At 41.4% G+C, this 13801-nt stretch overlaps 1 protein-coding gene across 1 annotated transcript; it reads left to right on the top strand.

Moving 5' to 3' along the window:
• Positions 1-855: 855 nt before the first annotated feature.
• On the top strand, positions 856-3407 carry myadml2 (myeloid associated differentiation marker like 2). The gene has a single exon (XM_008104583.3). It carries the CDS (start codon positions 1165-1167, stop codon positions 2182-2184), a length of 1020 nt encoding a protein of 339 aa, XP_008102790.1. The 5' UTR covers positions 856-1164; the 3' UTR covers positions 2185-3407.
• Positions 3408-13801: the final 10394 nt, after the last annotated feature.

Genomic DNA, 13801 nt, shown 5'->3' with positions numbered 1-13801 from the left:
GTTATATATGGGCAGCTGTCCTTGTTACTAATCCAATTAAGCGTCCTTCCATACAGCCATATAACCTAGAATATCAAGGCAGAAAATCCTGCAATATCTGCTTTGAACTGGGATATTTCTGTCCACACTGCCATATATTCGTTAAAAACAGATAATCTGGGATTTTATTCAGCTATGTGGAAGGGGTCTAAGTCATGCTACCAGAATTTACCAGTGAGAAAGAACATACAAGCTAGGGGAGTTTACAACACTTTGCTTTTGCTTGAGCTTATTGGGAAGGGAAAAATCCTGCCTCTCCCTTCCTCCTTGCTGCATTAATTACACTTGAAATTTAGTATGCAGTAACTGAAGTATGCTGAGGAAAAAGGAGTAAAGTCTAAAAAATTTAAGAAGCTGGAAAAGTGGGGCAACAATTTAATTGGGACTCTTCCTGCTGAACCAGAACAGTTGTGGGAGTATGAGATAATACCAAACTGGATAAACAAATTGGCTGTATGTGATGGCAACAATAGGAGAGACCAGCTCTTTTGAATTTGCTTTTCTGGTGGGATTACAGTCACTGGGACAGCCTGGAAGGAGCCATATTAGACACATGCATGTGATGAGCTCAATTTTACAAGAAACAAATATCAATGCTATTTGTTTGAGAAATACAATTCTCCCCACTGCCCTGCCTGATATTTTCTCCTAGAACACTAATGTTACATAATTAAAATTGATTTTCTAATGTAGCCACTTGTGAATCAATCCTGGGTGAAACTAAAACCAGCACACCATTATTGCGCCCACCCTGCAGCTCATTCCATTCCAGTCTATTAATACAGTTTCCTATTTATATATACTGACTCCTCGCAACAGCATAGCGGAGGGTTACAGCTGCATAGACGGAGTAAATGGCCTGTTAGGAGTCACTTGGGAGAAAGTGATCGCTGGAGGTGGAATGACAGAAGAGAGAGTGACCGAATGCGTAAGGAGCACTCAGCAGGCAGACCCCAGCCAAGCAGCCTGACTGATGAATCTTAACCGCAGAGTACCACAAAGGCAGGTCAATACTCTTACTGCAGAGTGAAGATTTTCTCAGAAAGCTTCCAACAAAGCTTGCTCTGCGGCGTATGTAGTGAGCCAGCCAGCCGAGAGACTGGCGGAGGAATATGAAGCTTCTGCATGCGGCAGCTCCTGCTTAGTCATCCAGTGCCAGGTGTGTGGGGCCGGTGGTGGTACTCAGGATCCGGAGGCCCACGCCCAATCACGAAAGGAACACGAGGTGGCTCTGGACCAATGATGGAGAGCTCAGGAGGGACACACCTCAACACATCGGCAGTGACTTCTAAGGTGGGAATTGCCCGGATGTTGCAGGCAGCCTTTGGTTGTGCAACGTTCAGCCTCGTGGCCCACCGAGGAGGATTCAACGTGGCCTATGGCACCTTCTGCATGTCTGTCTGGTGTTTCTGTTTTGCCATCACAATCTTCATCATCATTTGTGAGTTCACCCTCTTTCACAGATGTCTAACCATCTCCTGGGGGAACTTCACGGCAGCTTTTGCCATGCTGGCCACTCTCATGTCCCTTACAGCTGCAGTGATCTACCCGCTGTACATCCCCTTCAGCTGCCATTCCAGTGGATGTGAGGTGAGAGACTTCCGCATCTCTGCCAGTGTTTTTGCCGGCCTTCTGTTTTTTGCATATGCTATGGAGGTATTTTTCACTAGGGCCAAGCCAGGACAAGTAACCAATTACATGGCCACAGTGTCTGGCCTCCTGAAAATTGTCCAGGCTTTTGTGGCTTGCATCATCTTTGGAGCTCTGGTGAATGGCAGCCAGTACAATAAGTACGCAGCCACACAATGGTGTGTGGCGGTTTACAGCTTCTGTTTTGCCGTGACTGTGGTGGTGGTTGTGCTCAGTGTCACAGGAAGAACAGCAATGATGAAGTGCCCCTTTGAGCGCTTTGTGGTCATTTACACATTTCTGGCGGTCCTGATGTATGTAAGTGCTGCGGTGATCTGGCCTGTGTTCTGCTTTGATCGTAAATATGGCTCTCCGCATCGTCCATATCAATGCTCCAGAGGTTCCTGCCCCTGGGACAGCCAGGTGGTCATTGCAGTGTTCACATATATAAATCTAGTGCTTTACATTGTGGATTTAGCCTACTCGCAACGTATCCGCTTTGTCTCACATCCTTAATACCCAATCCTGGTGCCATAAAAATCTTAATGGATTCCAATGTCAATTTGCTGAAAAGGATGACAATTAATCGTGCTCCAAACAGAATAGTTAAGAAGAAAGGTGTACTGGGGTCATTTGGTACCAGATAAGAAGAAATGACTTTTTCTAGCCCATAGATACAATATTGTTGCCTTTCTAATGAGGATGTAGGCATGCAGCTATAGTGGCTGTACAGGCCAACGTGTTCTCTAGCAATAGGTTTGGATCCTTAATGTGTATCTAAGAATTGCTGTTTAGTGTAGAGTTGCATCAGGTATAGAAAAGCATACATGTTAATAAGAATGTTTTTTAAAAACGGGATTTTCCCTCAAATTGATTTGTAAGCCTGGTAGATTTTGCAAGAAACTTCTGCTGACTTGAATCCCATGTGAAACAAAAGGTAGGACATTAAATTAATAAAGAGAGAGAGATTTTAAAGGGAAGAGAAGAAAGATTAGAAGAATAGTTAAAATTGCAGATCAAAAACATCATCCCAAACATGGCAAGAGTAACAATTTCCTTAGCATATATATAGTTTGAGAAGTAAAGTGAATGCCACCAAGTTTCTTACTGAGAATAGAGCAGGAAAGATTGCTATAGCCTACCGAAAAGCTGCATCCAGTTTGGTTTCCTCAAGGTTCCTTCAAGACATATCTGGAGATGCTTCAGTGCCTACATTCAAGACATTCAGCTTTGAACCAAAGCCAAACTTTTGAACCAAAGTATATTATTTTTTAGACAATTTGTTGTGGATGTTGTGTTTGCAAGAGTTTGCCAGAGTTTGCAAGAGTTAGACAGTAGGCATCATTTAGTTCATTAAGAACTTTGGCATCATACAAACCACCCATTACTTCACAATTCAGAACATGGCTTAAGTTGTGGCGGACTTCTGCAATGCAAAGAACACAAATTTAACATTTTCATAAGTCTAATTGAATACCTGTTGCCAGTCTTGACTCCAAGATGTGCTGATTCCAGAAGAGAAGAAAGCTACTTGACATTGTGGTGTGCATAAAGGGAGAAGAAGGGAGCTTGTTTGTTTCCTGCAGTATGGACCAGGATTTTCATCATATTATTCAAAGCCATTTTCAAATATAATAAACCAAAGCATGTTGTTGATTCAAATAGGTTCTATTAAAGGTATGCAAACTGAGTAGAAAAGTCTTATTCCAATTCTAAATAAAATGTCTGATTGACAAAGGTCTTCAGGCTTTTCTTGAACATATCTAAAATACATAAATAGAGAAGTTACACCAATACTTGTAAAGCACTCCTTGCTTTCATTTATTTTATAACATCTACCATTTGTCAAAGGTCTGTACCCAAATCCATGATGCATTGTCTATTCTAAAACAAATCCAGCATCTATGTAGCAGAAACAGGAAATTACAGACAGACCCCCCCTTTTTTTTTTTACATTGCGAAATGTTGAAAGGTATGCTGTGTAGCTTGCCACCATGATCCACTTCCTGACCTGCCAAAGGTTTCCATGCTCTCCAGACCCGTCAGGCAAAACACACCCTAATTAGGCATTTTTAAAAATAAAAATCTATCCTTCCCAGCTTCTCCATCCCAGTAAGCATCTGAAGCCTAGTTATTGCCATGTTTGCCTTCTCACAGAAGTAGCATGAAAACATAAGTGGAATAAAGATTGCAGTAAGAATAAACAACAAACAATGACAGAAGCAAAAGCTTCCAGTAGCGATTCTTCCTACTCCCATCCTCCTAGGCATGATAGAAGTTTTCGTCATTGGTGAACCAAACGATAGAGCCAGGCCAGCTTCTCCAGCAGGTCTTGCCTTACCTTGCCCAAAGGAGTTGAAGCAATTAACTCTGCTTATTCTAGATGCAGATAAAGATTGCTTTGTCTCCACACATGCCATTCGCAGTAGGTCCAAAGAAAGGAGGAGGAGATGAAGCAAAACATCAGAGAGAGATAGCCGCTTTTCTCTCTTATAAAAGTAAGTTCCCAGGTTTGAGAAAGCAGCACCAGTTTTTTTAAGTGCTTTCTTTTCAAACAAAAATGTGTCTTCTGTCTCTTTAATACACTCTGAAGATGCCAGCTGAAAGTAATGCAAAGAGAATGGAAGAGAAATCTGCTTCCTCCTCAAACTCCCGCACTAAACACCCATGCCAACCATCCTGGCTTGTCACCTGTTCACCTTGCTCCTGCATCTCAAAGTTGCTTTGTGCAATATCACACATATAAAAACAATTCTAGATGTCTTCTCAAGTATGCATGATTTACACCCTCCTCCCAATGACTTAGATTCTACTGAGCTACTCAAATAACACAAAATCTTTTGCAGGATAGCGAAACTGTACTGTACACTGAAGATGTGGCCCCAACAGGCTGCAAAACTCCTCAAGGCTTCCTGGTCTGGATAGAAAGTCTTGATGCGATATATGTTAGGAGCTCAGACCGCAGGTTCTGATTCATGTTCTCTGAAATGTAAGACCCTTTGGGCTTGCTGCTCTAGGAAGGTATGCCTCTCTTATTTTTGTGCAGCTCCAAGAACTTCTCCTCTGATGATGCTGACCTATGGGAAGAAGGGGCCACCAGCAAGGCAGAATGGGAAGCATAGGGTCCCCAAGGATCTATGTTGGTCTCAAGCAACACAGGTCTCATTTAGCTTCCATTTCATTAGAGTGATTGACCCAGCTCAGGAAGGGTCTGGGTTGTCTCCTGCCCTACCTCTGCTGCCTTTCATATTGTAGACTGATGCTCTTGGTAAGTGTGCATTGGCCACCCATATTGGGAATTAATTCCCACAGACATTACAATTTTTCCCCTTTTTTGTGAACACCCTCCCCTCTGAGTCTGGAAGGAGTTGGAATAGAATAAATTTTCCACTGAAATGGTAACTGGTCTGGTTCTAGCTCCTGGCACTTTTCTATACCAGTGCTTCCTAAACTTGGGTCCCCAGATATGCCTCAACTTCATGTTCTAGGAGCACCGGATGTGATGTTCAGGGATTCTAGGAGTTCTGGAAACACATGGTTGCAACCCCCTGGCTACACCTAAATGAACTTCTCTCTGAGTTATGTATTGCCTCCAGGGCTACAAAACATGTCTCTGTGGCTCCCCGTTGCTTTTTGGAGTGTTTTTGATAGTCCTGCATATGATGACATTTAGGGAGCCACCCAAAGTTAGCAGGGCAGTTTTCAATAAAAAGAAGTCTATGTGATGGCAAGGAACTAAAAAACGGTGTTACACAAATAATTTGAGACAGCAGCAATTTTAGTACAAGGGTAATTCAAAACCTTGGTTTGGATACAATCTAAGAAAAACATTTCCACCAGCAAAACAAGAGGAACTGGATTTAATTACTAGTTTGGGACAGTATAAAAGCAAATTGCAGGAAATGAAACCAATTTTCTGAAACATGTTGAGGTATTATTTGTGTTTATAACCTTTTCAGGAAACCATCTTTGGAGGGTTTCCCCCATTAATACTTTAAATAAGCACATGAAGAATTTGAGCGCTATGACTGCTGTCCTTCACTTTAACCGTGTCATAGTACAACTAATTAATTTCTCCATCTGCCATGCAGAGGATGAGCCATGGGTTTGTATGTAGCTTGAATGAATTGGACACATTTAGAGCAGAAGTACATGATACTAGAGATAATATTTACATGGTTCCTGTCACTGAAACCTTACGAAAGCATCAGTTGGGAGCTAGATTGCCTATTTGTTATTTTCAGCAGTAATCCCAAGTCTCCAGTTTGTAATTTTCACTTCAGTCTGATATGCCAGAAACCCATTACAATTTCTTTGTGGAAATGCCAATTTCTGCAGTCAATGGTCAAATTGCAGGCATGTGCAAGATGAGAACTCTTGACTATAATAACTGGAGGCATAGGCGGAGACAAAGAAAACTCTTGATATCTCATCATTGAGCAATTTGCACAATTTGGGGGAGGGCACCCCGACAAGGGAGGTGAAGAAGGATAGGAAGTAATAGAGGGAAGAAAAAGATGGAGGTAAGAAAGAGATGGAGGGGCAGAGACAAGAAGCATACAGCGTGATGCAAAGAAGCAGAGTGTCTTGGGGGAAAAACGGGACAAATACAGTGGTGGGATAAGCAAACCCTAGGTTAAACTGTATTAACCAGTAGTAAATAATGACAAATGAAAGACAAATAGAAGACTGCCCACTAGGGGTGTGTGATGAGCTCCTAGGAAGCTGAGGGGTTTTTTTTTCCATGTCAGGAGCGACTTGAGAAACTGCAAGTCTCTTCTGGTGTGAAAGAATTGGCCATCTGCAAGGATGTTGCCCAGCGGATGCCCAGATGTTTTTACCATCCTTGTGGGAGGTTTCTCTCATGTCCCCACATGGAGCTGGAGCTGATAGAGGGAGCTCATCCACGCTCTCCCCGGGTTGGATCAGGTCAGCAACCCAACTTTCAATTCATCAGTCCCGCCAGCACAACGGTTAAACCCACTGCACCACCAGGGGCTTCAGGAAGCTGAATGAAAATTCAAGCGCTCTAAAATGGGGTTTAACATAGTCTTCTCTCACACCTGTCATGCTCTTTTAATCTTCTTTCCTTTCCTTTAAGAGCACTATTGATAGTTTCAGCTATGCCACATACATTCCTCAAAATAAATTCTGTATCATCATCCAGAATATTACCGGGGGGGGGGGGATATAGAACAAAAGGCTTGAGAAGCATGTGAAGAATGTTATAAATCAACAGCTGGATAAGGAGACTTCAACAGGGTTTTCATTTAGACCTGCTTGTAACTTATGGCCTGAAAGGGAATTTGTGTTGTCGAAGGCTTTCATGGCCGGGATCACAGGGTTGTTGTACGTTTTCCGGGCTGTATGGCCATGTTCCAGAAGTATTCTCTCCTGACGTTTCGCCCACATCTATGGCAGGCATCCTCAAATGTTGTGAGGTGCCTGGAAAACATACAACAACCCTGAAAGGGAAGTGAACTAGCAGTGCCTAGTGTAAATGAATCCCAGAGATCTTTGTACTACCTGCAGTAGTATATGGTGTGTGCATGTGACTCCACATTGACTGTCAACTTAAGAAGATTCCATTTAATTAATAGGAATTTCTGAGGCAAGGACTACTCAGAAGTGGTTTTGCCAGTCGTTTCATCTAAAATAGAGCTTACCTGGTATTCTTGGTATATGTTAAATAGAATGTGTTTGTTAATACATCACATATATTAGAGCTGGGCTGGAAGCCATATAGCTGTTGTCAGACTGCAGCTTCCAGCATTCTTTACCACAGAGTAGGCTAATTTGATCTGGGAACTGCAATTCAGCTAAATCACTTCTTATCCCTGTATTATTATCAATTCATCCTAAAGGCCATTTCTTTAAAAATGAGTCCCAACTAGAAGAGCTCTTCTGAATCAGTTGTACTTAAAATCAACATATTAATCTGAAGCTGAAAATTTGAGGTTTTCCAAGGATCCACGGATACAGAGGGGAGCCTGGCGAGTTCCACTAACCACAAATGTTCTGAGACAGAAATCAGGATCTCACCAGTGTGAAGGCAAACGACAGAAGTTTTATTTAATCTGCAGAAAGGATGCTTGCACAGCAATGGATGTTCAAAGTGTATGAGTGTAAAGTACAAGGGAAAAATCAGGCATTTTTATACATAAGAGTTTCCATGCATTAACATTGCTACAGTTCAAAATTCCCTCCCATTCCCCTGATTGGCCAGCACCAGAAAGCCGGGCGGAGTTTCCCAGGCTTCTGATTGGTCGAGGGATGGGCTTTAACTGGTGTGCGCACTGATTGGAGGAGGAGGTTGTGATCATGATGCAGTGCAGCCGAAGATGCAGCGGAGGCTCCTTCTTTGGAGGCTTTTAAGCAGAGGCTGGATGGCCATCTGTCGGGGGTGCTTTGAATGCGATTTCCTGCTCCTTGGCAGGGGGTTGGACTGGATGGCCCATGAGGTCTCTTCCAACTCTACTATTCTATGATTCTATGATCCCCCTCTCATCTGGGCAGGGAAGCCCTGGGGCCTCCAATCAGCCAATGGAGGCAGTTCCTGGGACAGGGTGGTCTCCAGGGGGTTGTGTCCACCCCTGGGTGTGTGCCAATGGAATTGAGGAAACAATAAGTGTCCGGATAGGTGAGTTGATCCGATTATGCAGATACCAGGTCCAGGATGCGGGGACAATGGATGCTGGGTCTTCAGACATTTTCCCACGTCAGGAGGACAAAGAAAAGGTCCAGAAAATGTCTATTGAGGATGATTGTATCATCAAAGTCTCTTCATGGGTCTTTGTCCAGCAGGCTTCTTGGGTCCCCTGAAAGGGAAGTTTTGGGTGGCCACTGGATGGTCTCCTGCTGGGTGTCAGGAAAGACTTTTGTCCAACAGATTATTGACCTGGTCATGCAGAAATTGCTGAGTGATATGAAGAAAGCCCAGGCTTCTGCCCTCCTCCCTCTCATTGGCTCAAATAGGGGCTGGTGCAATTTGAAACTGATTTAAGTGCCATCATTCTATCACATTCAGTCATGCAATGACTTAGGGCATTTCTTTGCTTCACTGACCACTTAGGTCGGTGTGGAAATGGATCAGTTCTGTGGTGGCTATAAACTCAATGATATGGCATCATGAGAGTTGTAGCTTTATGTCCTTTAGCCTTCTCTAAAGCTGCTTCACCAAACTAATACTCCCAGGATTACATGGTCTTAAGCCACAGCAGTTAAAGTGGTGCAAATTGCATTGATTCAACAATGTAAATGGACCCAAAGTTCTAAATCACTCCTTTCCTTGTAGAAATCCATGGGCTCGGGCTGTGGCGCAGGCTGGAGAGCAGCTACAATGAATCACTGCAATGAATCACTCTGACCAGGAGGTCATGAGTTCGAGGCCCGCTTAGAGCCTATGTTTGTTTGTCTTTGTTCTATGTTAAAAGGCCTATATGTGTAATGTGATCCGCCCTGAGTCCCCTTCAGGGTGAGAAGGGCAGAATATAAATGCTGTAAATAAATAAATAAATAAATAGGTATACAATTTTCCTAAAGTATACAACTTCTAAACTCCTCTCCCCATGTCTAAAGTGTTTATGGATGCATTTTAAGATATATGCAGTCCGAGTCACACTGACATAAATATAATGTGAAGAAGCAACAAAAAATGCTTAAAGATTCTTACTGATGGCAAGAAACTGAAATGCACATGTGTGTTTCTATTAGTAATCTCATTGGTTATGAATTGGATAAAATTATTTAAACTCTATTAATGTAAATTTATTTTCACTCTTTAGTGAACTCTTGCTATACTAAAGCAGATACATTAATAGCCATTTGCAAAAAGGCAATGAATAGTGCTTGATTTCCTACATGTTGCTTTCCATAACAAATATGATTTTGATAAGAAAACTATATACATAATCAAGTGCTATCAATCATGTTTTTCGGTTGCAATAATGGGAACTCTAGCTCTCCAATTAATATTTGCTATTCTTGTAAGCTTTTAATGAGCATCAGGGCTCTATGGTTTGTGTAATCACCTCAAACTAATTCCAGGATTTTCTATGGAATCATCTGCAAAGTGAAACCACTTTCTTCAATACCAGTTTGAAGCTGACTTATTTTTTTATTTTTTTGAATATTTTTTATTACATTACTATTAATTTGTTACAAAGAAAAGAAAAATCTTTACAATTCATATAATTAAGTCTTTTTCTTCCCCCAGTGTTCTACCCGTTGTGTTCCCCATCATCGGAGTCCATTTCTTTATATTCCAACCAGAACCTCATTTCTTCTGGTGGGGGTTGATTCCCATCTTCTCTCCTTAATGTTTCTTCAATAAATTTCTTTCATATACTTTCAAAATCATTTTTCTTCCTTAGGCCTTTTTTGACATTTAAATTGCATGTTAATTTATCATTTATTGCTAATTTCCAAATTTCCTTGTACCAATCTTTTATTTTAATTTCCACTTCCCCTTTCCAATTTCTTGCTATTAATAACCTTGCAGCCGTTAGCAACATTGTTACCAAATTCTTTTCATTTTCTTTCCATTCCTCTGTATTATAAATAGATAATAGCATAGTCGCTGGATTTCTATTGATTTTTTTCCCCATGATACTATTTCTACTATGACCTTTCCCCAAAAACTCTGTACATACTTACATTCCCACCACATATGAATATATGTCCCCCTTTCTTGACAACCCCTCTAACATTTTTCTGAACAGCTCTTATCCATATTATGTATCTTTATTGGGGTCAAATACCACTTCCATACTATCTTGTAGTAGTTTTCTTTTATTCTAATTGATAAATTTTTGAGATGCCTTTCTTTCCATAATTTTTCACTGAAGCTGACTTAAGTGGTCAGTGTGGATGTGCCCTTTGTTAGCTTTCATTGCATATGATGCAGAAGATAAACAACGAATAAAGCCATAATAATAAGCCTGAGAACCACCCCAGCGTTGAAAGGCCTTGTCTGATATTTTGAGAAGCTCTCTGATGGTCACTAGCAATAAACATCCTGGTCCCTGAGACCCAAACAGAAGTGAAGAAAAGTGCCAGTCACTTGGCACCTTCCTTTAAGAGCACAGTATGGCCACTTCATATAGCGAGGACAAGGAGTTGCTTGAAGGACCAGGAGAGGAGATGGAGACTAAGCAGTTTCCAGTCGTCTTCCTAGCCTAACTCAGTTGAACCTTCAGAGACACAGACATTCCCCAGCACCCTATATAAGCCCCTCTAGAAGCTGAAGTGAGCCCGTCTGAGCAAGCTACAGAGGGGTTAAACGTACCCACACCTCTACAGCGTAGGAAAGAAAAGGCAGGGCAGAGCAGGTTTCAGAGATTCGCTGAAAAACAATTAGTAATCAAGCAAGAACTAAGATCTTAAGGTTAAAAGCCTCTGTGTTGTGACTCTTTGCGGCAGACAACGTTGTTTCCTGTTTTGAGGATAGCTTCTATTTGCTCCTATCCTAGGACCTGATTCTGCTACTTCTTGGTGTGTTACTCAAGGACTTCTAGCCTTGACTTCTGGCAATCTGATTTTCAGCTCTGGCATCTTTCTTTGTTTGTACTTTGGACACTGAACTGGGAACTGCTGCTTCCTATAGACTTTTGTACTCAGCTTTTCTGACCCTGGACTGTTGATGTTGGCTAGCAAATCTATTTCAGTGAGTTCTGATTTTGCTCCTTCGCCATGGCTGTTTAAAACAGGTGGCACCCGCCCCTACCTCCCATCTTCAGGTGCCAGCTCCAATCGCATTTGTTCAGGACCAGAGGATAAGGCCCTTCCACAGCTCAGCTAAGGCCAGGAAGGGAGGCTGTGTGACACCATGACAGCAGCTTTTGCATAATCCAAAGTGAGCCACAAAGCAAGTAATGACCCCTACAGACAGAAAGGCAGAGTCGCATGATGGCATTGTCACCAAGAGTATGCTCCGTGGCTTCATGGACTCTCATTTTCCCTACGGAGGAGGGCTGTTCCTGTGCAAGGAGGAGAGGGAAGGCAGGAAGTAATTAATGGTTTCCCCACCAATTGTGGATAGTGCTGATGCAAATTAGTTTCTGAAATGTAGGGTACATCTACACTGACCATTTAAGTCAGTTTCAACCATGAGCCCTAGCAAATCCTTTTCTAGGTCACATGCAGCTCACACGGCCTATGTTGTGCAAATGTGCACTATACCATGTTTCCTCTCTATGTAATTTTTTAAATTGAAAAATGTCCCATTCCTGTCCACTTAAGTTTGCTTACAACAAATATTGCAGTTTCCAAATTAAAACTACATGTTGTGATGCTTTGGACTTTATTTTTTATCTTTGTGCCAGTAAGTAGCTGAATGTCCTTTCAGCTTGAGTCCAGTTGCATCATGAGCCAATGATTCTAATGATTGTCTTCTGCTCTTTCCTGGTAGCTAGTTGAGTGCCTTCCGATCTGGGAGTCTCTTCTTTCAGCACCATATTTTGTTTCAATTTGGGTTGTCTCCATGTAAGGTTTTCGAAATGAAAAACTCCCAGAAGTGGTTTACCATCTCCTGAGCAGACCCAAAATAAAAGGTTACATAAAAATCAATGCCATTAGCTGCTGTCCTCCACTAGTGTCCCCTCCTCGTACTCTTCTCCTACAGCTTCTCCATCAACCTCATCATGTGAACTATCACTTCTCTTCTGCTGATATGACTGTTATTTCCTGAAGAGGATGAATGCATTTTGCCTCTACTCCTGTTCCATCTTGGGTAATCTTCCAATGAGTCAAGAGTCCTCATTGAATATTACGTTCAGCCTCTCTGACAGCCTAAAAACTCTTTTCCATGTTACTGTATGGATCCACAGAGAGGGAGATATATTTATAGAATGATGTATCCAAAGAATTTGTTCCAAATTTTCCATTTTATTATGACACTGAAATAAAATCTGAGATCAAAAACACATTCAAATTGTAGTTCACTACTTGAAGCTTTATGTGAAATAAAAGGGTGTTAATTGTGAAGATCTTAAATTATGTAAGGAAGGGGAAATGGGTTCTCAAGAATGCTTCAATATCTTTCCATCACATTGTCAGATGCGTAGAGCTAATTTGGGATGCAGCATTCCAGGCAGTCCTTATTGACATTCCAGCAATACTTTCCTTTTTAATCTGCAGGCATCTTCAGTGTCTGTATTCTCAAATGTGGTTTAATTTAGAAATGTTGATAGGACCCCTAATATGGAGGGACAGCTCTGATCCTATATTTTTCCTATCTAGCCTCATAGTACTATAAAGCACATTATTTTCACAGATGCAATCCTATGGGTAAAAAATGAATATAAAGTGTTAGAAAGATACTTGTGGCCTTAGAAAGGAGGCAGCCACTGAAGCTACTTGGTGACAAATTCAGAAGAAGATAAAGAAAATACTTTTTCACACGGTGCACAGCCATGACATATAATCTTGGGTGCCAATATGAATGACTTTAAAATGAGAAAGAAAGAAAGAAAGAAAGAAAGAAAGAAAGAAAGAAAGAAAGAAAGAAAGAAAGAAAGAAAGAAAGAAAGAAAGAAAGAAAGAAAGAATAGAGGATGTGCCATCAATGGTAACTAGTTAGGGTGTCTATATAAACAAGGCAATAATTCTCTGTAGATTTCTTGCCCAGAAGCATTAGATTTGGAGTAAAAAAGCACTGCTGTCCTGCTTGTGGGCTTCCCATGGATAACTGTTTGGTGATACTATAAGCAGGATATTGAGCTAGATAGGCATTTAATCTGATCCATCCAGGATTTAGTTTCATATACAATATACATGAAAAAAACCCCACAACCCATATCTACTCCACAATCCAATCTGTGACACACTATATTTAGATCAGATCCCATTGAGTAACTTTTCAACCACAAAGGAGACACTAAATCACACATCATCTACATGTGATATATTAAAGCATGGTTCCAGGTGTTGGTGAAAATTTCTATTTACATCAGAAAATGCCCAAAAGATAAAAACAGTAAATTCTCAGTTAACCTGACTTCAAGCAACCAGAACTCTCAAGCATCCACCAAAAAAGTGAAGAAAGAAAATTGTAGGATTGTGAGTTTTCCAGGCTGTATGGCCATGTTCCAGAACCAGTCTCTCCTGACATTTCACCCACATCTAAGGCAGGCAT

Source organism: Anolis carolinensis, chromosome 2, assembly GCF_035594765.1.
Source record: "Anolis carolinensis isolate JA03-04 chromosome 2, rAnoCar3.1.pri, whole genome shotgun sequence".
Lineage (NCBI taxonomy): Eukaryota > Metazoa > Chordata > Lepidosauria > Squamata > Dactyloidae > Anolis > Anolis carolinensis.
This window is presented reverse-complemented; position numbering and strand designations above follow the sequence as displayed.